This window comes from Octopus sinensis, linkage group LG22, assembly GCF_006345805.1.
Source record: "Octopus sinensis linkage group LG22, ASM634580v1, whole genome shotgun sequence".
In the NCBI taxonomy this organism is placed as follows: Eukaryota; Metazoa; Mollusca; class Cephalopoda; order Octopoda; family Octopodidae; genus Octopus; species Octopus sinensis.
In genome coordinates, this window is record NC_043018.1 from 24,105,429 (window position 1) to 24,128,080 (window position 22,652).

The 22,652-nt window shown below is 36.3% G+C and overlaps 1 protein-coding gene across 2 annotated transcripts in view; it reads left to right on the forward strand.

The window, feature by feature from the left end:
* Positions 1-438: 438 nt before the first annotated feature.
* Positions 439-22,652, forward strand: part of LOC115223168 (importin subunit beta-1) — a 41,813-nt gene continuing 19,599 nt past the window's right edge. Inside the window, exons 1-9 of one of the 2 annotated variants that reach the window (XM_029793599.2) lie at positions 439-998; positions 1,811-1,869; positions 17,199-17,381; positions 18,518-18,718; positions 19,971-20,047; positions 20,984-21,059; positions 21,743-21,802; positions 21,894-21,983; positions 22,102-22,212. In XM_029793599.2, coding sequence (XP_029649459.1) covers positions 959-998; positions 1,811-1,869; positions 17,199-17,381; positions 18,518-18,718; positions 19,971-20,047; positions 20,984-21,059; positions 21,743-21,802; positions 21,894-21,983; positions 22,102-22,212 — 897 coding nt within the window. In that variant the 5' untranslated portion in view covers positions 439-958. The remainder of the gene's footprint in view (positions 999-1,810; positions 1,870-17,198; positions 17,382-18,517; positions 18,719-19,970; positions 20,048-20,983; positions 21,060-21,742; positions 21,803-21,893; positions 21,984-22,101; positions 22,213-22,652) is intronic. The other variant, XM_029793600.2, reaches the window with a different exon arrangement.

Genomic DNA, 22,652 nt, shown 5'->3' on the forward strand with positions numbered 1-22,652 from the left:
AGAGAAAACGCATAGCTGGAGAAAAAGTAAAACAGTAAAAGGAATGAAAGAGGAAGAAGTGAGAGCAATATGGAGGCAAAGAGGATGTGTGGACGTAAGAACGACGTAGAAAAGATAAGAAGAAATGAATGAATTAGTAAGGGAGAGGAGGAATCTGTGAGAGGGTGAAAAAAAGAAGGAAAAAAACAAGCGCTCGTGTGTTCATCATATCTATATGCTAGGCGCGTAACAAGTGGCTGCAATTTTAGGAAGTTGAGAAACAGCTGTGAAAGATAGCCAATCAGAAGAGGCGTCTTTGGAAGAAGAAGAAAAAAGAAAGAAGAAGAGGAAGAGAAGTAGAGTTAGACAGGGAGAAGAAAGTGAAAAAAAAGAGGGTTAAGAGAAAGAAAGAAGAAACAGAGAAGTAGAGAAAGATATGAAGAAGAAAGAGAAGAAGGGAGGGGGTTAAGGTCGGTGATGTATGTGAGTGTTTGAGGAAGGATAACTCTTCTCTTACTCACTCTGTGTGTGTGTTTCAGTAAGTCAGCCACTCAGTCCACTTATTGTTCAAAGCATCCCCACATGGGGGTCTGACCCGAGAGGTTTTTTTTTGGCACGAAATATCAATTTTTTTTTAAAACACAACTTTTTTTTCTTGGTCCTGTTATATAAGCCTCCTGTGACAACAATTACTGTGATTATTTGAAATAAGATTAAGCAGAAAGACAAGAGAAAAAAAAAAAAAAGCGTACTAAACTGGGTATATTAGTTGGACATTTAAAAAAAAAAAAAATTCTGTCTGTGTCTGTCTTTTTCTCCCTCTCTGTCCCTTAACATATTAATTTGTTCTTCCTCTGGTTTAGAACGAAACTATATCAAGAAGAATCTATACATATTATATATATAAATTATCTATATATATATAAAGAATCCGGCTAAGTAATTGAGAGGCGCATCATTCGAAAAAATCTTAACCGCCATGAATCTGATTACAGTTCTCGAGAAGACCGTTTCCACTGGTAAGAATTAAAACATTTTTAGTGATATTTAAAAAAAAGATATACACATACACAGATATCTCAGTATATCAAAATTCTATGTGTATTTCAAATATATATTGTAACATCCATTTAAATACTTGTGATTATTTCAAAGGTTATTCCTTTATTTTATTCGATGAACACACACACACATATACATATATATATATATATATACATATTTATATAAATCTAAACATGTATTTGAATGTATATTTTAATATATACACATCGTTTTTGTTCGCTTCTGAATTAGTCTTTTGCGACGACGACACCACCATACCTTACCAACCGACAAGATACCGGCTACTTCAGTCAGGAAACATGGCTATTGACACACATACATGCATAGATACGTCTATACATACATATTCGTATAGATGGAGGAAATTACTATACACATCCATTTATAAATCTGGTTTATTTATCTGTAAATTTATTAATTTATTACGTATATAATTACAAATTGGTACATTTTCCTGCTATCCATTTTCTTTTCACACCTCCATCTCTTCAAAGACTTAGAAAGCTATTAGCTGTACAATAATCAGTCTTTGTCGGCGAAATTGTATGTATATATATATATATATATATATATATATATACACACACACACACACACATACATATATATATATATATATATATAATGCCGACAACGTGTATTACTCATAGTAGTAGTAATATATTATGTAAGACTTCATTGTATATATATATATATATATATATATATTAATTAATTAATTTCAGATAATGCGTGAAGATTAATTAAATATCTTTATTTTTTTCAGAAACAAGTGAGCTTGAAACAGCGCAACAATTCCTGGAACAAGCCGCTCTACAAAATCTAGTAAGTATATAGCCATATATATAACACACACATGTAAAATGTGTCTGTGTAAGCTTTGTAAATTGTAGCTTTTCAGATTTGGAGGGGAATGTGACAGGCTCGAATCACATATCCTTATAGTTGTTTTAGTCAGACTGCGGCCATGCTGGGGCACCGCCTTGGATTTTTTTTTATATATATTCGAACGGAATCGACCCCCCAGTACTAATTTTTTTTCAAACTTGGTGCTTATTCGATCGTTCTGTTGCGTTATATATGTGTATATATCGTGTGTGGATACGTTGTGAATCTGAGATTGACATGGAGATAAATGATTGCTATAGATATAGATAAATCGATAGCTACATAGACACACACGCACACACACATATATATATATATATATATGTAATGCGTGTGTGATGCAGACATTGTAATAGAACTTCTTAGCGATAAAGTTACTGATAGTAACAGAGAGGGGGAGGAGGAGGCTAGTGAGAAAGAGGGAAGGGGAGAAGAAACGTGAATTGAGCGGCAGTGAGAAAGTGACAAGTAGTGATGGTGTGAGTGGAGTGACAGACGAAGGTAGAAAAGTTTAGCGAGGGGCAGAGAGATAAAGATAGAAAGGGTAGAACGTTAAACGAGTCGGTCCTATCCAATATGGCTACTGAAGGCCGATTGTTGAGGATTTAAAGGTCTAGGAAGAAACCCACTTATTAATAAGACTAATTTAAGCATTGAGGAAATGACTTCTATTTGATCCTTTCGTCCTTTTATTTTTTTATATCGAAAGGCTTTGTTTTTTTTTTTTTTTTTCTTTTTGGCTAAATAAAAAACTAATCTTCTGTTATGTGAATGTTTGAAAAATTTTTAGTCGTTGGTTTGGTTGGTGTCTTTAATTATCGAGGTTTTCTCAGAACAGGGATGATTGTAGTTATTGTTGCATCATGTTTATATATATACGTGTGTGTGTGTGTGTGCTTGGTTAATCGAATACTAAAATGGTTGTATGTAAATGTTCCTGCGATTCAGCCAGTCTAGCTTTTATTATTGGGGCAGTTTGATTTAAAGATAGTTTCCCCCCACTCGTGGTTTTATTTTATATTCCGGTAACGGCGTGTGTGTATGTATGTATGATGTGTGTATATATATATATATATAATATATATATATATGTATATATATTTTTTGTATATATATATATATAATGTGTTGGTATAGTGTAAAAATTCTCTCAGCACAAATGTGTTACATTTTAATCTCATAAAAATGTTCATTCTGTGCCGCCAAATTATCTTTTACATTGCTACCTTTGTATTTGCTATTTGTTAAAAGCTTACGACAGATCTTCTGAACTGCTTTACATATGTTTGGGATTTTTTTTTCTTCTTTTTTGAAAACATTTAAATGCGAAAGGAAATCGATATTTTCAATAAGACTTTTTTTTTTTATGATGATTTTAATGGAATTTGAATGTGATCAGTAATTATCCGCAGCAGAACGGTTTTCGGCTAAGAAGCAAAAATTGATGGATGCATTTTACGTATGATCTGTGTCGTATATTTATGAGCCAACATTTATAGATATATGATATACACTCGTACACACACACACTATATATATATATATATGTGTGCTGTCACACGTGTGTGGATAACTTTTCATGTTAAATTCCCAAACGCCATGTCAGAACTCGGTCCAAGAGATATAATTGTGTGTGTGTATATACTAAGAATTGTGAAATGGCGTTTGAAATTTGACATGAAAAGTTAGACATGCTCGTGTGTGTGTGTTTCACTAGACATACCGATTAATAATTCTAGCGATAGTCTACTACAGAAAAGTGGAGGGATACAGGTTGAGGTTTTTCTGCTCTTTATTGAAAGACATTTTACTATATTGGCTGACTTACACGTGTGTGGGTGTGTTGTGCGAATATCAGACCATCGTGGAAATGGTATCCCTGTCGATTTAAAAAGGATTGTATGAAGAGGAATGATGTTCGTTACTTAGCCTGAGGCCAACCCTAATTAGACATTCTCCGCCTAGCTACGATATATGTTCTTCCCATTTTTTTAAGACGGGGCGATTAAATTTGGTTGCTATTTCTCGCAAAAGCGGTTACAGTGAGAGGCTATCTCGTATAGAGGAGTGGTTAGTATTAAAGTTAGTACACGGGCAAGAGTTCTATAACATGAACCGTGTTCAGCGTAATTGGTGGTGATCGTGATAGTTTATTAATCGAAATACCATCTCTACTGCTTTTAAAAATCCTGACTAATCTGTTGCCGCCTGTTGGTGTTGGTCGTGGTAGTAGCTAGCTAATTAACCGTCTGTTTTTTTTTCCTCCCCTTTTGTCTTTATTTCGTGAAATATTTCGGCAGATATCACATCCTCTACAGTCTAGTTCAGGTTCTGTTGTTGATTAACGTGTACGTACGTACGTGTGTGTGTGGTCGTTACGCAGTTGTTAAAACTGAAATCTCATTCAAATCGACCGTTGAGCTATGTCGTCGGTAGTTGTAAGGTTTTATATTATTGGTGTTGGTTGTATATCATCAGTTGTGGCGGTGGTGATGATAGTGACGTTCTGATGACTATAGTAATAGTGGTAAAAGTCGTGGTGGATACACACACACACACACCGTTGAGTGCTGTTGTCGGTGGTGGTCGACACTAGCTGCTTTCCCACTTCCTCCCGCCATTCTGCATGCAATTAGCGAAACGTTTCGACGACTTCGGGTATATTTTAGTCTGGACTCGGAACAACTCGGCTGACACCCGTTTCATACGAAAACGGATTTCGTGTTCAATTATTAACCCTTTCCCTCCTACAAATGTGTCTAAAACAAAGAGACCCTTCCTTCAACCACTTGCTATCCACTTCTCTTCGACTCTAGTTGCCATGTTCTGTCAATTGTGTTGTTGCAATTAAAAATTATTGTAAAACGTTGATGTAAATGATACACACACACGTATGTGTGTGTGTGTATGTATATTGTACTTTGTGCTGCTAGTACAATGGTTTAGTTTTGTAATTGTCTATAATGTGTGTCACATTTGTGACTACTGCGTGCACTGACATTTTAAAATGAATATTAATCGAGGAGGTTAGATACACGCCGGACCGATGGTTGGTCAACGACTCCCGAGTTCATATCACACTGCAGGCGTTTCTGATGTCTCGTGTGGAACTTGAAATGCTGTCTGTGTATAATTTTGGCCAGCATGTTACACATCTGATAGAGTAGACATCCTGGTTAGAAGTGTTAAAACGGTAGAATGGAATGGACTTGCTCTACATCGGCAAATAGTAATTGCAAAGAACCATTGGATACTAGCCTATCCCAAATCACCCCCCCCGGTAATTATTTTTTTTTTGAGGAAAAAAGGCAATTGATGACAAATTAAATATGGTAATTAAAGGATCGTGAAACAGTTGCTGTATTGTGGGTTAATAAAAAGAAATATTGTGGGGCAAGTTTGAAGAAGATTATTACTATAATATAATTTAGAATTCTGAAGTCACAACCTGATATTAGTTATGTAGCCAGACCAGACCCTAGTATGCTGGAGTGATAATTGATTATGCCCTGTTGTCGTTGTTGCTGTTAACTAGGTAGTTGGTTGGATTGATGTAAGCTAATTGCAGTGTTGTGGAGAGATTTCGCCTCTGAACTAACAAGCCGAATATATTTTGCTGATTCTTTGGTGTTGGTGCAAGTGATATAAGTTGCATAGACACGAGTAGAAGTTTTTGGCTGCTGACCATTAAGTGCAGTGGGTGATCACAACTACTAAGTAGCATTATTAATGCTAACTCGGAATGTCTTGCTAACTGAACACGCATACTATTCCCTTACACCCCTGTCACACAGCTAACTTTATAAACTAAAACTTATGAATCACAGTATAGGTGTTACTTTGTTAAGTGTTTCAGACAGACTACAGCCATGCTGGGGCACTGCTTCGAAGGGCTTTTAGTCAAATAAATCAACCCCTAGGTTTTTTTTTTAAGGACTGGTACATATTCTATCAGGCTCCATTTGCTGAACTGCTAACTTACAGGGATGTAAACAAACAGTTGCCATGTGGTGAGGGAACAGACACACACACACACATACACAGTTGGGTTTTTCCAGTTTTTCCCCACCAAATCCATTCAAGGCTTTGGTTGGCTCAGGCCTATTGTAGAAGACACTTGTCCAAAGAGACTGGAGCTAAAACCATGTGGTTGGGAAACGGACTTTTTGTCTCACAGCCATGATGGCACTTGTGTTGATGTTGGTATTTCTTTTGGTTTGGTTTGTACCATGTTTTCTTCCAGTGAGGTGTTGTATCTTGATGGTTTGTGAAATGTCTTTGCCAATAAGTCCACAACCGGTGTTAGAACTGTTATATCATAGCTTGCCAATGTTATTCAAGCAGCACCTCAAACACAATTCATCTGAGGCGGAAGCTAGCTTCAGTTCATGCCTATAACCACATTCTTAATTGATGCAGGCGTGGCTGGGTAGTTAGGAAGTTTGCCTCCCAAGCACATGGTCTCAGATTCAGCTCACTGCAATGACATCTTGGAAAAGTATCTTCTATAGCTGTCAGGGCCTACCAATGCTTTGTGAGTGGATTTGGTAGGTAGAAACTAAAAGCAGCACACTGTATCATATACATAGAGCATTTGTGCCTCCTTGTCTTGAAAGCATGATAGTTGTAAATGAATGTAACTATCATACAAGCAGTCATTCGTTTCTGATATTCTGTGAAAACATGCTTAATTATCATTTAACATCTGTTTTCCATGCTGGCATGAGTTGGACGGTTTGACTGGAACTAGGATCAAGGACCACACTCGGCTTCATTGTCTGTTCTGACATGGTTTCTCTATGGCTGGATACCCTTCCTAACACCAGCCACTCCACAGTGTGTACTGGGTGCTTTGTTTTTTTTAATGTGGCACCAGCACTGGTATCAATTCTGATGTAGTGGACAGGTCTTTTTGAGTACAGCAGTGCATCAGATTATCTTGGTCCTTGGTCATCTCTTTTGTAAGGCTGTGTTATGAAGAAATATTATGTTTGCTTAGAAACAGGTGAGGATTGGCAACAGAAAGGACATCCTGCCATAGAAATCTGCATCCATGAACTGACTCATGCAAGCACGGAAAAGTAGACATTAAACATTATGAATGAAAACAAGCATGTTTTATTTATATTTTTTTTCTGCATGTATATAATAAAATAGGGCACAGTCTTAGCACTTGTTTAGGGTAGTTTGTAATATATAGTCCAACCATAAAATATGATTCCTGTTAGTCATCTTTTTGGCTTCTGAATTCCTTCAGAAATTTTGTAGCTCCTACCTGATATTCTGTTGTCATTAAGTTTCTGTAAGGACCAGCCTGATTTAGAAGTGTTGATAGTATGAGTAGTGTTCCAGATTAAATATCAAGTGTAGTAGTTGGTGAAATTGATGTCGACCTCTTAGAAGCATTGCTGTAATGATCATCCTCATTTAACATGTATCTTTCATGCTGGCTTGGGTTGGTTCAACAGGAACCAACAAGCCAGAGGCTGTACTGAGCTTCAGTGACGGTTTTGAATGGTTTTTATAACTTGTTAAAAATATATAAGCAACTGAGGCAATATTAATAGCAACAGGTAATATTCCTTTCCATTAGTGCATTTTGCACCAAAAAGCCAATCTGAGAGTTTATCTCTAATGTTAACTACTGCAATATAGTTCATTTCAACAGAACCTCCATATTTAAGCAAGGTTTCTATAACTGGTTACTCTTCCTACACCATTTAAGTGTACAGGGTGCTTTTACCGTGGCACCAGCATGTGCGGTTACCAAGGTCTTGAATGTGGTGGCGAGAACAGGAACAAGTGTCTTACTTAAGAGGGAGCTACATGGCTTACCCAGCTAGAGAGAGAGTGAGAGAGGGATGGTGAGTGTAGCCTCAATGGACAAGGTGAATATGAGAGTGAGTGAATAGGGATCAAGGAATGGAGAGGGTAGATAAGTTTGCAGGAGTTTGAAAAAGAATGTGACTGATGATTAGAGATAGGGATTAAATTGGATGCAGTGAATATCATCACTTGGGGGATGGAGAACTGAAGGAAATAGCAAGTGGGTTGGTTAGTTACCTTCTCATCATGCCGACTCAAGGGTTAGTTTCTCAGTTTCCATGGTGTATAAATTCCCCACCTGGCTGGGACGCCAGTCCCTTGCAGGATTAACTCATTTTTGCCCGCTGAGTGGACTGGAGCAACGTGAAATGAAGTGTTTTGCTCAAGAACACACGTCCAGAAGTTGAAACCACAACCCTATGATCAGGAGTCCAACACCCTAACCACTAAGCTATGTTCCTCCAGTGTGAAGTGGAGGGGGGATGGTTTTTATTTACTGCACCTGAGTGAGTTGTACCACCGTTACATCACATTATGAAATGGAGGCCCTATAGATGAAGCTGATATTGGCCCATCACCTTCATTTTTAACTCTTTAGTATTCAGATTACTCTCAAATGTAACGCTTATGTTGTTTTGAAATTTCAATGATGTGATTGTTTTTAGAATGGCATTGTAGGGTAGATGTAAGAGGCTGGATCTGGCTGGTTTGAACATAAAACAGGTTGAATATTATGGTTTAAATGCTAAAGGGTTAATAAAGACTGCTTTTTTTACTGCCAGTTTGAATTCAAATAACCATTTAGGGGCGAAATGTCATTGTTTTTGTAATGAACCATTTCCCCAATCTCAGAATGGGGGTTTTCTACAATTATTATTGTCAAGTAATTTCTCGGCTGAACATAACTTGCATACAACAGAAGCATTATCAGTGATTGAAGAGAAACTAGCAAATGTCAGACTTTTCCTGTTGATCTGCTGTCAACTTCTAACGTAGACTTGTTTGCAGTTCTTTCTACTGCACGGTTATATTTTGGACTGTAAGTCAAGCTATGAATTTTCTTGCAACCAAATTGATTTAACCAGTCCTTTGGTTGGTTGGATTCTGGTTTATTGCCTTGCACTGTCATTGGAATGTCAAATCTAGAAAACATTTAAAAAAACAAAGGCTTCAGTGCATGTAATGGCTGAGTCAACTATAATCAACACATTCCCAGTATTTATGTTATGTATCCCCAGTCTATATGTAATCTTTCCCAGAGCTGTTTATTGAGAGTACTTATCAAGTACAAGGGGTGCATTTAGCCCTTAACCCTTTCGCTATTGTATTTATTTTGAGATGCTCTGATTTTCTTTCAATTACTTTAAATATAACAAAGAATTTAGTAAAATAACTTAGTTATCATTCAGCTAGTGTTAGGAACATAAATTGACTAAGGTTTGGTGGAAGATTTTAATTCAAAACTTATGGAAACAAAACATTTGTACTCAGAGCCAGAGCCAGTTTCAGCCGGGTTGGTAATGAAAGGGTTAAACTGTAAAATAAAGTTCCATTGTTATTCTGGCAATGATGGTAGTAAATATCTACCAAAAAAATTCACAATACCTTAACTAGGGTCCATCATTGTCGTTTAATGTCTGCTTTCCATATTGGCATGGGTTGGACAGTTTGAGGACCAGCAAGCCAGAAGGCAGTATGTTTTTTTGTTTATATGTGTAAGAAATTGGTTATATACTTTGTGGCTGTACAGTAAGAAGCTTGCTTCTCAACTGCATAATTTGGGTTCAGTCCCACTGCATAGCACAGCCTTGGGCTGCCCAAAGCCTTGAGTGAATTTGGTAGATGGAAACTGAAAGAGGCCTGTTACATATGTATATATTGTATCCACCATTGCTTGACAACCAATATTGTGATAGTGTCCGTAAGTTAGCAGTCTGGCAATAGAAGTACTAGGCTTACAAAGAATAAGTCCTTGAACTTTAAAACCTCTTTAAGGCGGTGCTCCAGTATGGCCAAGTCAAATGATTGAACCTGTAAAAGAATAATACACCAAATATTTTAATAAGTTTTTTAATACACTTTCTAATGTTTAATTCTAAAAATATAATAGAATTGTGTAAACATTGAATGGCTTTGAGGAGTCCATAGATGAAAAAGGGTTGAGAAACACTGGTCTAAACCACTCCTTTCTGATGCAGTTTTTTTAGTGCAAAGGTACATTCTGCTTAAAATGATCTTTTTAACCTGACATACATTAGGAAGGGCATCCAGCTGTACAAACCATGCCAAATCAGTCTGGAGTTCCCTGCAGCCCCCACTTTCCCTAGCTTGCTGGCTCTGGCCACACCTTCCAACCCATGCCAGCTTGGACAATGGATGTTAAATGATGATATCCAGTCCAAATATTCCACCTGTATTATATTCAAACTGGACAGATCTAGCCCCTCACTTCTACTCTACAATGTTATAAAAATTGTCACATTAAATTTTCAAAGCTACAAGATTATGCCTGACTAATTCAAAACAAGGTATGTGAATAAATAAGCCATTTGTTCCCAACCTGGAGTCCACAGACCCCTGGTGATCCACAAAGGTAGTACTGGAGGTCTGTGAACTAAATTTAAAATTTCATATATATACATAAGGATAAGCATATTAGGAGGAGTTTGTGGGGGAAAACTTGTTTAAATGAAAGTGTTGGGAACCACTGAAATAGGCATTTCTTTAGACAGTAATCTGAATGCTAAAGGGTTAATGTTTCAAATGATTGATAATAAACAAATACTAATTAATTCCATTCTGACATAGGTGTGTCAATGTAATGAATACTATCAAACTGATATGATAATTTTGTGTATTTAAGCACACCAAAATGATTGCTGATTTTTATCTGGCATGTGAGTAATTTTGAAATCATAGTGATAATGACAGCTTTCCTGGAAACAAATCCTTTGAAAAATGAGTTATAGCTGATAGGTATGGCTCTGTGGCTTAGAAGTTTGCTTTGCTGCCTTATGCTTTTGCATTCAGTCCTACTGCACAGCAAGCACTTAGGACAAGCGTTTTGTAGTGCTAAGCCATCCAAAGCCTTATGAGTGGATTTAGTGGACAACATTGGCAAGAAATTTAAAAATTTCTCTCTGCCTGTCTTAATATCGTACTAATTATAAACAAACTTGCTCAAGTGATATTGCTTGTTTGCAATCTTCTGTGAAAACATGTCCAGCTTATTGTGCCCTTTGTGCTTGAAAGACTGGTTGTTGGGGTGGATATTACCTTGCTTAGGAACATGACGAATAGCAACAGAAAAAGAATCTGGCTGTCGAAAATCTACTTCAATGAATTTCATTCTGACTTAAGCATGGAAAAGTGGATGTTAAAATGATCCGTCTCCAGCATGAAAGATTTCCCAGCTGTAAAATGTCTTTCAACACGTATCACTGCATGAGTTCTGATATTGGATCTTGCTCCAATTGCTCAGAATCAAAGTATGACTAACATTCTGGCAGTTTTTCATTTTGAAACATTCTTGCCAGTGCAAATTCAGAAGCTGTTTTACATTAGACAGAATCTTCTCAAAACAGGTTCTTCTATCTTATAGGCTTGTTCTCAATGTTTTCCCCATTCCTTTTTGCTGTTAGAAGAAGCTGAACTTTGTCTGCAAATTTCAGTGTTACTCTTTAGCATTCAGATTACTCTGTCAAATGTTATACTTATTTATTCATTGTTTTGAATTAATCATGCATTATCTTGTAGCTTCATGATATCAGTGGTGTTAACTTTTAGAATGACACAGTTGTGTAGGTGTGAGGGGCAAATCTGGCAGCTTTGAATGTAAAACAATGTTTAAGCCAGATATAACCATTTGAAATGCTAAAAGGGAAAACTATCAATAGTTTAATAACACCATATATTTGGAACACATCTGTTGAATTTTGTCATAGTGTCTATGGAAAATGCATAATTAATGCATTGGGATTAATTAGCTCTTTTCAGATTGGCAATGACATCATCTCGACTCTTTTATTCTGGGTTGTTGCAGAAGCAAGTGTACAATCATGTTTATGCCATTGAGTCTCTTCTGTATGGAATCCATAGAATGTTGGGAAATGGAGCTACTATTTTTGAGACACAGCTGAAGACTATTAAACCCATTAGCATTTAAACCGGCCATATCCGGCCAAAAGTATTCTGCCTGTTTTATGTTCAAACTGGCCAGATCTGGTCTCTCACACCAACCCTACAATATCGTTTTAAAAATTAACAGCTACCTCATCAAAATCTCATAGCTACAAGATTAATGGATAAACAATGTGGATAAAGAAGCATTAACTTTGGCAGAATAATGTGAACACTAAAGGGTTAAAGACCTTTACTTTTGCTTATTGTATACATTTTCTTAGTCCTTATCCAAATTAACCCTTTAGTGTTCAGATTATTCTATCAAACACAATGCTTATTGATTCCCATTGATTTGAATTAATCATGCATTATGTCATATCTTTAAGATCTTGATGGTGTAATTAATATAGAATAACATTGTAGGGTAGGTGTGATAGCCTGGATCTGGTCAGTTTGAACATAAAATAGATTAACTATTTTGGCCGGATATGGCTGGTTTAAATACTAAAGGGTTAATGTTAGTTTGCACTCTTTTAATGAATTAAAAGGAAAGAGAAAACAGTGGACATTGTTTTAAGATGAGTTTGAGAAAAAATGTGGGTCTTGGTCCCTATTTTGTAATTGTCTCATGCTCTTAATTTACCATCTTTTTACTCCCTAATGGTGGTTTGATTTCTTCATATGGAAATCAATTTCGTATTAATGTCCACATTTCTATACTTGCATGGATCGGACGGAGTTTGAGGTGAGTTTATTGGTATCTCGCTTCAAGCATGTCTCCATAAAATTGGAAATCAATGATACTACTTATATAACAATACCCATTAATATTGTAATTTCAAGACAAGACACATATATGGTATATTTATATACACACACACCTCTTTCTGTTTCTGTCTACCAAATCCACTAGTGAGGCCTTGGTATCAATTTGGGTTTTTAGATGTCGGAGATATCTTCTACCTTGGTGATAAGTTATAATCCCCAATTTCTTAAATTGTGAAGTTCATTTTCAACCCCCTTGTGTGAACTGGAACCAAGCATGCTGAGCAAATTTTTAAAATCTTTTACTTGTTTCAGTCAATTGGCCCAATTTACAGTATTTTGGACAAATCTCTAGATGGAAATAATCCACAATTACTATTTTTAACTCAGCTCTGCTTAGTTGTTTAGTAAACATTCTTTTACAGGAGTTCTTGCTAGAAATGTGAAATGTTTCTGTATTACTGATCTGAAAGCAAAGGTTCATCTTGACTGCACCTTTATAACTAGGCTAATTAGATTTGAGAAGGATGGACATTTATTTGGAGTAGTTTTAAGACAAAGGTCTTTCGGTTTCGGAGCAAAAACCATTATTATAATCTCTGCTTCTCTTTCATTTTTAATTGCAGACAATTTACATAAAACAGCAACTGGGAATCATTGGCTGGTTCAGTTTGATTTTGCTTTTGGTCTGAAAATTTAAACTTGTCTAACAGCACGTCTTAACCCTTTACCTATCCAAAGCATTTTCATAAGTTTGTCTTAAATTTCCATACTGGTTTTTAGATCTGTAGCTATTGGAGGTTAATTTAGTGGTGTTGGTGGGTAATATGTGACGTGATGCACATGAATGGTTTTTCATACAACTGACTTTTTTTAAAAAAATACATTACCCACCTCTGTTGTGTACGCACATATATGTAAGCTCTTGTTTCATATGTTGCGTATTATAAAGCTTTCTTTTCATAAGTCCCAAGTTATTCTGGTAGTTTAAAAAAATAATTGAAAATGTGAATCCTGATGCATCCAAGGAAATGAACCCTGTTTATAAACGAGCCACAAGCTAAATTTTCAAATAAATACTCTTGTGTTGTTGCAGGATCTGACATATTTCAGTTTATCTAACGTAATGACTCCCACTTGATGCAAGGAATTTTGACTAAGCCAGTTCTGGTTTAGAGATGTCTATGAGCAGCTTTGAATTAAACTCTATTAGCCAATCAAACTACTATGAATTGCACTCTATTAGCCAATCAAATTTAAGTGTTGTATCCTGTGTCTACTTTTTCTATTGCTGCTATAATAGGAATATGATATATTGCTATTATAAGCAGTCACAACTGTGACTGCTTAAAATGCTTACTTCCTAACCAATGTGGTCTCATTCAATCTCAGTGTGTGGCACATTGGGCAAGTGTCTTTTACAAGAGCCCTGGGCCAGGAAGTGGAAGAAGCCTGTCATGTGTTTACCTTTGACATCACATGATGGTTGTCAATGGGCGTCACTGACATCCATGTTCTGTTCTTAGTCTTCTGTGAAACATAGGGAAATATTAACTTGCTTGGGAACAGGTGAGGATTGGTAAGTGGATGAATGAACAGTCTGTTCTTCAGATATGGCTGGTTGATGCCACATCCTTTCGGGCATTCCTAACCCACTCTTGAGGCCCTCATTAATACAACATTCAGTTCTTTCCCCTTCTCCCCTAACATCAGCTTTCTGGAACATCATCCTTATTAAGGTCTTTCTTGCAAGTGTTAGCTGGGAATGGTTTGAGAGGAATGTTAATTGCATCAATTGCACCAGTTTTGGAGGGCCTGCAGAGACCATGGGCACTGTTCCTTCAAGACCCAACAAGTGTGTGTGTGGTGGGGAATGGATATTTGTAAATCGTCATCGATTTATTGTTTATGAAAGTCTTAAGTCTATGGCAGTAAGTTTGATTCTTCAGAGTTTTCAGACATTTTAAATTTAACTGTATTTGTGACTTGCTAATATTATCGAAGTGGCACTTGAAGAAAAACTTCTCCAAGATGGAAGTTTCAAGCATGTTTCTTCACTCCTTTGTTCACTGTAAGTCATCATCATCATTTAATGTTCGTGTTCCATGCTAGCATGGGTGGGATGGTACCATGAGCTAGCCAGGCCGAAGCCTGCACCAGACTTCTGTGACTGTTTTGGCAGGATTTTTACAGCCAGATGCCCTCCCTAACACCGACTCAACAGAGTGGACTTAGTGCTTTTTTATGTGGCACAAACACCAGCAAGATCAGTTTTGGCAAGGTTTTTTTACAGCTGGATGCCCTTCCAAATGCCAACCACATTATAGTGTGGACTCGGTGCTTTTAAATGTATACATCATTAATATAAGATAAAAATTTAGGGCACTTTAATGCATCTCTATCAATATTCCACACTGTCTCACTTGTTTGGTTCTTACATTTGGTGAGGCTTTCTGTTCCGTTCTCCAATTTGCTTATTGGACTGCATCTAAGCTAGGACACTACTCCCTTGAGGGGTTTTAGTTGAACAAATCAACTTCAGTCCTTATTTTAAGTGTGGTTAGAGATATAAACAAACATCAGTTGTCAAGCAGACACGTGCGTTTCCACCCAGTTTATTCCTACTAGATCCACCCGAGGTGCTGGTCAGCCTAGGGCTATACAAAAAGACACTTGCCAATCTGCAGTGCAGTTACACTGAATCCCATACCCTGTGTCTACCAAGCGAATTTTAAACCAAACTGGCTTCTGCCTTTGTAGATATATTCCAAATTTTCACAACACTAGTGCAACCTGAATGGGATTATTCTGTTGGATTGTACCATACCATTGAGTCCAAACATATTTGGTTAGTAATTTGGTGCTTAGAATTCAGTATATTGTCTTGTGGTTGGTATATATACCATACCTTTAAGAGCTACCAAAGACTTAGTACTTAAAACTACTCGAGAACAGTGCTTCTAGATTTCCCAGTCTTCTATAAGCTGTTTCCATGGTAATAAAACATGGCCAACCAATAATCTATTTGTTCACATTTATCTTGATGTTCCAATAGTTTTTTTTCTTTTTTCTTAAAATGATTTTCTTTTGTGACAAGTTCGGAGCTGTCTTTTTCATTAAATAGATTGAATCTGTCCTTGTATATCATTTAGCTGGACTAAATAATTATCAATAGTTCAATCCCACTACATGGCAACTTGGGCAGTTCTAACTGACAAGCCTTGAGTAAATTTGGTAGAGAGGAAAGTGCAAAAGCTTGTTTTATACACACACACACACACACACACACACGTTTTCTTTTTGATGTCATGATAGTTATAGACAGGTGTTATTGCCGTGCAAGCTGTCATTTCCAGTTATCGGTGAAAGCATATTTGGTTATGGGGAAATATTACTTTGCTTGGAAACAAGTGATGGTTTGGTGACAGAATGGGCATCTTACTGTAGAGGATATGCATCAGTGAATTCCATTTGACCCATGCAAGCATGGAAAAGTGTGTACGCTCTCTTGGTTAGATTTTTTTATCAATTGTATTGTTTGCTGATTTATGTCAGCATGGCAAATAAACTGAAGGAAAACTAGGTTTTACAAAGATCCTTAATCATCATCGTTTAACGTCTGTTTTCCATGCTAGCATGGGTCGGACGGTTCAACCGGGGTCTGGGAAGCCATGAGGCTGCACCAGGATCCAGTCTGATCTGGCAGTGTTTCTACAGCTGGATGCCCTTCCTAATGCCAACCACTCCATGAGTGTTGTGGGTACTTTTTACGTGCCACCAGCACAGGTGCCAAGGGAGGCTGGCAACGGCCACGATCAGTTGGTGGTTTTTACGTGCCACCGACACGGAAACCAGTCAAGGCGGCGCTGGCATCGGCCACGTACGGATGGTGCTTTTTAGGTGCCAGGGTAGGCTGGCAACGGCCACAATCGGTTGGTGCTTTTTATGTTCAACTGGCACGGAAGCCAGTCAAAGAGATCCATGATTGTCTATGGGTGTGGTACATGAACTGTCTTTAGCAATTTCACTTTTTCAAAGATGGTTTTGTGGATTAACTGTTCTTTATCCAAAGCTGTTACTTTAGATGCAAAGCTAAAGGCCAAACAATTCAGCAGATAGCTTCTTTTTTTTTTCCAGTGTAGTTAACAGGAAAAATAGCTTTTGGAGTTTGTTTTAATGAAATAGAATTGTAGAATTTAGTAAAGGACTAAAATTTAGCCATTTTACTTTTCAGAACCGTTTCGTTTAACCCTTTGGCATTCACTTTACTCTGTCAAACTTTGTTCATATTGTTCTGGATTAATCCTGCATTATTTCATAGCTTTTGAAGATGTGATTGTTTATTTTTAGAGTGATATAAGGTGTGACAGGCAGGATTTGGCTGGTTTGAATTTCAAATATTTGGGCCAGATATGGTTGGTTGAAATGTTAATGGATTAATGCAGTATTACTTTATAGTCTTCCTAGTAATGTTCTTGTATATAGCTGGAAAGAATTGGTGAGAAACCACTACATTTTACTGTATCTTAAAATATATTTTCTAACTTTTTCAGCCTGAGCTACTAAAGAAATTATCTGACATCTTAAAACATGGAGGGAATAGTCCAGTGGCCCGTATGCAAGCCGGTCTACAGCTTAAAAATGCTGTTTATTCCAAGGATCCAGCAATTAAAACCACTTACCAACAGCGATGGCTCCAGTTTAACGAAGAAATACGAGTATATATAAAGAAAAATGTAAGTTTAAAGTTTCTTTTTCTTATAAATTATGGTCTTGAAATCTTTCAAATAATATTGAGATTGTTTTACATTTGTTTGTGTTGATAGAATATTGGTTTTCCAAAACTAATATACTGTTTAAACAGACGCCTCTAAATTTTTCTTGTCTATTTTGTCAAATTCAGTTTTTCCTAGGTTCCTTTCAAAAATTTTAGCTCTTGATACAAATATACACATTTACATATTTTGAAGACAGAAGATGACAGTGGATTCATCCCATCTAATAGGCAGCAACTTAGCTTGGATAGAGAAGATTCCTAAGTCTTGGCGCAGTAAACTCTGTAGTGCTGGTAGCACAGTAAAATGCACTCTGTCCAGGTCATAAAGTAGCTGGCAATAAGGATATTCAGCTATAAAAAGTACGGCATATACAAGTGATGTTTTTCTGTTTGGATGAAGAACCATGAGAAGTTGTAAGATGAAACAGATCTAACCCACAACAGGTTGGGGGAAACTGAATTGGACATAAAATAAGGATTAAATTCCAACTAGACAGATCTTATTCATCACACCCTACCATCTTAAATGATGAGCAATGTAAGATAATATAATTTATACAGAGGTGGCCACTGTTGGAATATTTATCATAAATCAGCTGGATTAGGGCTGAGCTGAAAATGTTTTAAATTCCTATTTTAAATGCTGCTTTAGTTAGAAATAGTGTATCTGAGCATTAAAAATTTGAGTTTTCTCTGCTCAAGATTTTGTATCCCTACTCTCACTGCCCTGAGTTGCTCCATCTACCTATATTCATTCCACTACAGTCAAATTCCCACCCATTTGTGTGTTTCTGTTGGCCCTTAACTGCAAACTGAACCCCACACACTGACCACTTGAAGTGCACTGTCTAAACTCTGTATTGGTTTAATGTTTTGGCAGGAAGGGCATCCAGCCATAGAGTCCATGCCATGATAGGCAACTGGGGTGTGAACAGCTCCCTGTTTGCCAGCCATATGTCAACCCATCGAACCCATGCCAGCATGGAAACTGGATGTTAAATGACAATTTAGTTGCTTGTATTTTGTTGATAAAGTAATGTTTTATGGTCTTTGTTTTCAATGTTATTAATTTGGTGTCTTTTATGTTTCTTGCAGGTTTTGGAGTCATTAGGGACTGAAACCATTCGTCCAAGTTCTGCAGCCCAGTGTGTGGCATACATTGCTTGTGCTGAACTTCCCCAAGGGTTCTGGCCAGATCTTATTCCTTTGTTAACGCAAAATATTACCAATCCAAACAGTACTGAATTGATGAAAGAAGCTACGTTAGAGTCTATTGGTTATATTTGCCAGGATATAGTGAGTTACTTTAATTATTTGTTAACTAAAATACACTCTTTGTTTCAGTTAAATTCTAAAATCGAGAACATGGACTAGTTTTAATACATCTACTAATACCTCACTCACTGAGTGTAGTGTTTAGAACACAACTTCAATAGTAACTTCTTAATACCTATTTTATTTATTGCAAAAAAAAGATGATCTCATTTGGTCATCATATATGTGACCGTAGCTTTCTTTTATCCATTCTTTGTTCTGTGTAACAGTTTGTTTCCTGTTATTTGGAATATTTCAAATAAGAAATTAGATGGGGTGGGGTGGGCGCAACAGAAGAGGTCTCAGGGAGTAGCATCCCTGCCTTCCTGAGTTTTCCACCATATTTCTCAAAAATCATGGTAGAGGGCTTGGTGTCAGGACCATTCATGTTTAGAAACTGAGGTTTCTACAGCTCCCTGTAGAAAATCCAGCTCCAAGAAAGCCTTATGGTAGTAAAGGAGAATGGGCAGCAGCCAGCCTAAAGGTTGGGGTTGGCTGCACCTGCCTATCTCGGTTGCTATGGTATTGAGGTAGATCTGCCACCTGTTAAGGGGAGGGGGATTTAAAACACTTGAAGATGATGAAAAGATTTGGAGGGGGGGAAAAAATTGGGTTTGGCTTCTAAAGAATTTTGAAGAGAAATTTACTTTATTTCAACATCATTGTTGGAGTTACAATCACAAAAAGAAACTGAAATAGTTAATGCTATCTCCATGTAGCATCAGGCATTTTCTTTGGAAGAATCTTCAAATTTCAGTTCACTATTCTGTGTGTGAAAGCAGTATCCATTAGTTTCAAGTGTAAAAAGTTATAAAAAGAGGAATGTCCCCATGAATTTGGGGAAACAAATTTCATTTTATAAGAATGTTGACTGATGTGTAGCGAGTGTTTTTCTCTCATTACTAATGTATGAAATATACATTCGACTCTATTGTTTCTATAGTTCTATTGAAACACACAATAATGAATTTAGTGAAGTAACATTTAAGCTGGTATTTGAAGCTCAGATTAACATGAATTTTTAATTTAGGTTACTTCAAAACTGTATCAAAGAACCAAAGACAATCTTGGGGTAGATTGGTACCAAAAGGGTTAAATATGAATACTTGTAAATGGTATCAGTTTGGTAATTGATTTCCACTGGTTTTCGTTTATCGAACACTTTGTAAAATGTGTATTTTATTTGAAATAGAATCATTTTAATTAACACATGAAAACAATTTTTTTCCCCCAGGAGCCAGATATATTGGCATCACAATCTAATGAAATTTTAACAGCAATTGTAAATGGGATGCGCAAAGAAGAATCAAGGTAACTTAATTATTTTTTTGGGGTTTGAAATTGTTTAAAGTGGGGCTTGTAATACATGTTGGCTTTTGTAGAGTTATGTCTTAGAATGATTGAAATTTTCCTGAAGATGTAATCAATGAGCAGAGCAAATCTTGTTTGGTCGGTATTATATACAGAATTAGTACTTCGATTAGTTTACCAAATAGATGAACTGTCCTAATTGATGCTTTGTGTGTGTGTGTGTGTGTGTGTGTGTGTGCATGCAAACACACACACACATGCATTTATTTATAAGATGCCACTTAGCTTAATTATGAGTATTTGGTTAAGAAACTCATTCTACAAATAGTTTGGATTCAGTACTACTATGCGATAGAAAAATTGTGCAAACCCATTGTGTAGGTAAACGTTGGTGTTGTGCACTTTCTACATAAAGTGCTTAACTGTAAATGAAGTTACTTATGTGTCTGTCAAATCATTTGCTGGCTCTGTGCTTCTGAAGATGTATGAAATAAAGATATCCGATAGGGTGGGTGGGGAATATATATGGGTTAGTGGCGGGTAAAATATCTAGTTGTGAAACAATACTTTATTATTAGCCTAGAAAAACACAAACACTGACAAACAAAATATATGAGCAGTTCTGTTTTCTTGTAGTCTTATATCTACTGATGTTTATTATCAGATTTTAACAAATGTTTATACTTCATAGCAGCTTGATGCTTTATAGGAATTAATCTTTTCTAAATATATTTAGTTGTAATTTAGTAAAATAGTGTTTATTTTTAATTGGTTCTTCTAACAAACCTGTCTTAGCTCCTCTGCTGCAACTTCTGTCTCATGATAGTCATTGTAAGTTGCGAAAGACTCAGCATTTTTGAAATACTCCTTAAGAGTTACATTAAACTTTTTTCACTTGAATGCATTTTACAATGGAACTATTTTCAACTTTTTCAGTAATCATGTTAGATTAGCTGCTACGAATGCTCTGCTGAATTCTTTGGAATTCACAAAGTCAAATTTTGATAAAGATGTAAGTATATAAATATATATCATTTACTACTTGTTTCTTTTCTCTTTAATCCTTTAACATTCTGATTTCTCTGTCAAAAGTTTGAATTAGTTGTGCATTATCTTGTTGCTTTGAGATTTCAATGATGGGATTATTTTTAGAATGACATTGTAGGGTAGGTGTGAAAGGCTGGAGGATATGACCTGTTTAAATGCTAAAAGGTTAAAGTTTTGTATTCTATGAAAGATTTACAGTTAAATGAATACTTAACATGTAAAGTGCAACAGGCCATGACCATGGCTGTCGGGCACAGGTCAAGAGGCCACGACCGTGGCCTAGATAGATGCATTTAATTTATGAGCATTTGTTGGGGTCTAATGTTACTCAAATACTCAGATACCCACCAGAATGCAAGAGTACTAATATTTCAACTGACTTTTCAAATGATGTAAAACCATTATATACTAAGATATTTTAACTTTTTTTTTCTGTGTTCCTGGTAGTCTCATTTTCATAAAATGTGCTCAGCAGTCCATGCTATGTATGTGCAAATCCTAGTGCTTTATGGATTAAGCATGAGATGGAGATAATATCGTATAGGCTTTCTGTTTTCAGTTCTACCATATATATTATTGTCTTCCATACCCAATATTTTATTTTGTCTTGTCAATCATTTATTGAGATTCAATATTTCTCTTTTTTAGTTTGAAAGGCATTTTATCATGCAAGTTGTTTGTGAAGCTACCCAGTCTACTGATACAAGGGTAAGTAGTGTTATTAAATTGTTGAATACCACTTTACTTCTCATTAAAATATATGGGATAATAAAAGTGTCAAAATGTTTTTCTTTTCCAGGTTCGTGTTGCTGCCTTGCAATGCTTAGTTAAAATTATGTCCTTATATTATCAATATATGGAACACTACATGGGTCCTGCTCTGTTTGCTGTGAGTATTAGTTTCAGTTCTTCACTTTTTGTAAATGACATTTGGAAACAAAAAAATTTTTTCCCCTCCATCTTTTCATGTGTAAGTTTGGTTGACACTTTTCCCTTGTTCCGTGTAGATTACGATGGAGGCTATGAAAAGCGAGATAGATGAAGTATCTCTACAAGGAATTGAGTTCTGGTCTACAGTTTGTGATGAAGAGGTCGATCTTGCCATAGAACTTTCAGAAGTGAGTATTTTATGTCTTTAACATTGCCCGCTTTTCACCTGACGCTGTAATCTAGGGAAATATTTTTACAAACTTTTAATAATTGGCATTAGATAATTGAAATGAGATTATTTAGGTATTTAATCTAGTATTTAATGTTAAATGTATCTACTCTATATTTCAATTAATTTGATTACGGATAGTCATGTGGTGTCTGTCATGTAAACTTAATGCAAAATATTTTCCTCATCTGTTCGATATAAAACTTAGCACATCTCATTATCAGGTTGGATTGAGCCCTTATGATTGGTGCTGACTCTGTGGGGCACAGAGTTGGCTGTGTGTTTTAAGAAGTTTACTTCAAAACTGCATTGTTCCAGGTTCACTCTTATTGTATGGATAATCTTGATTCAGCCTTAGTCCTGTACATGAAACTTGGAGGTGATATTGTGTAGAAGCCT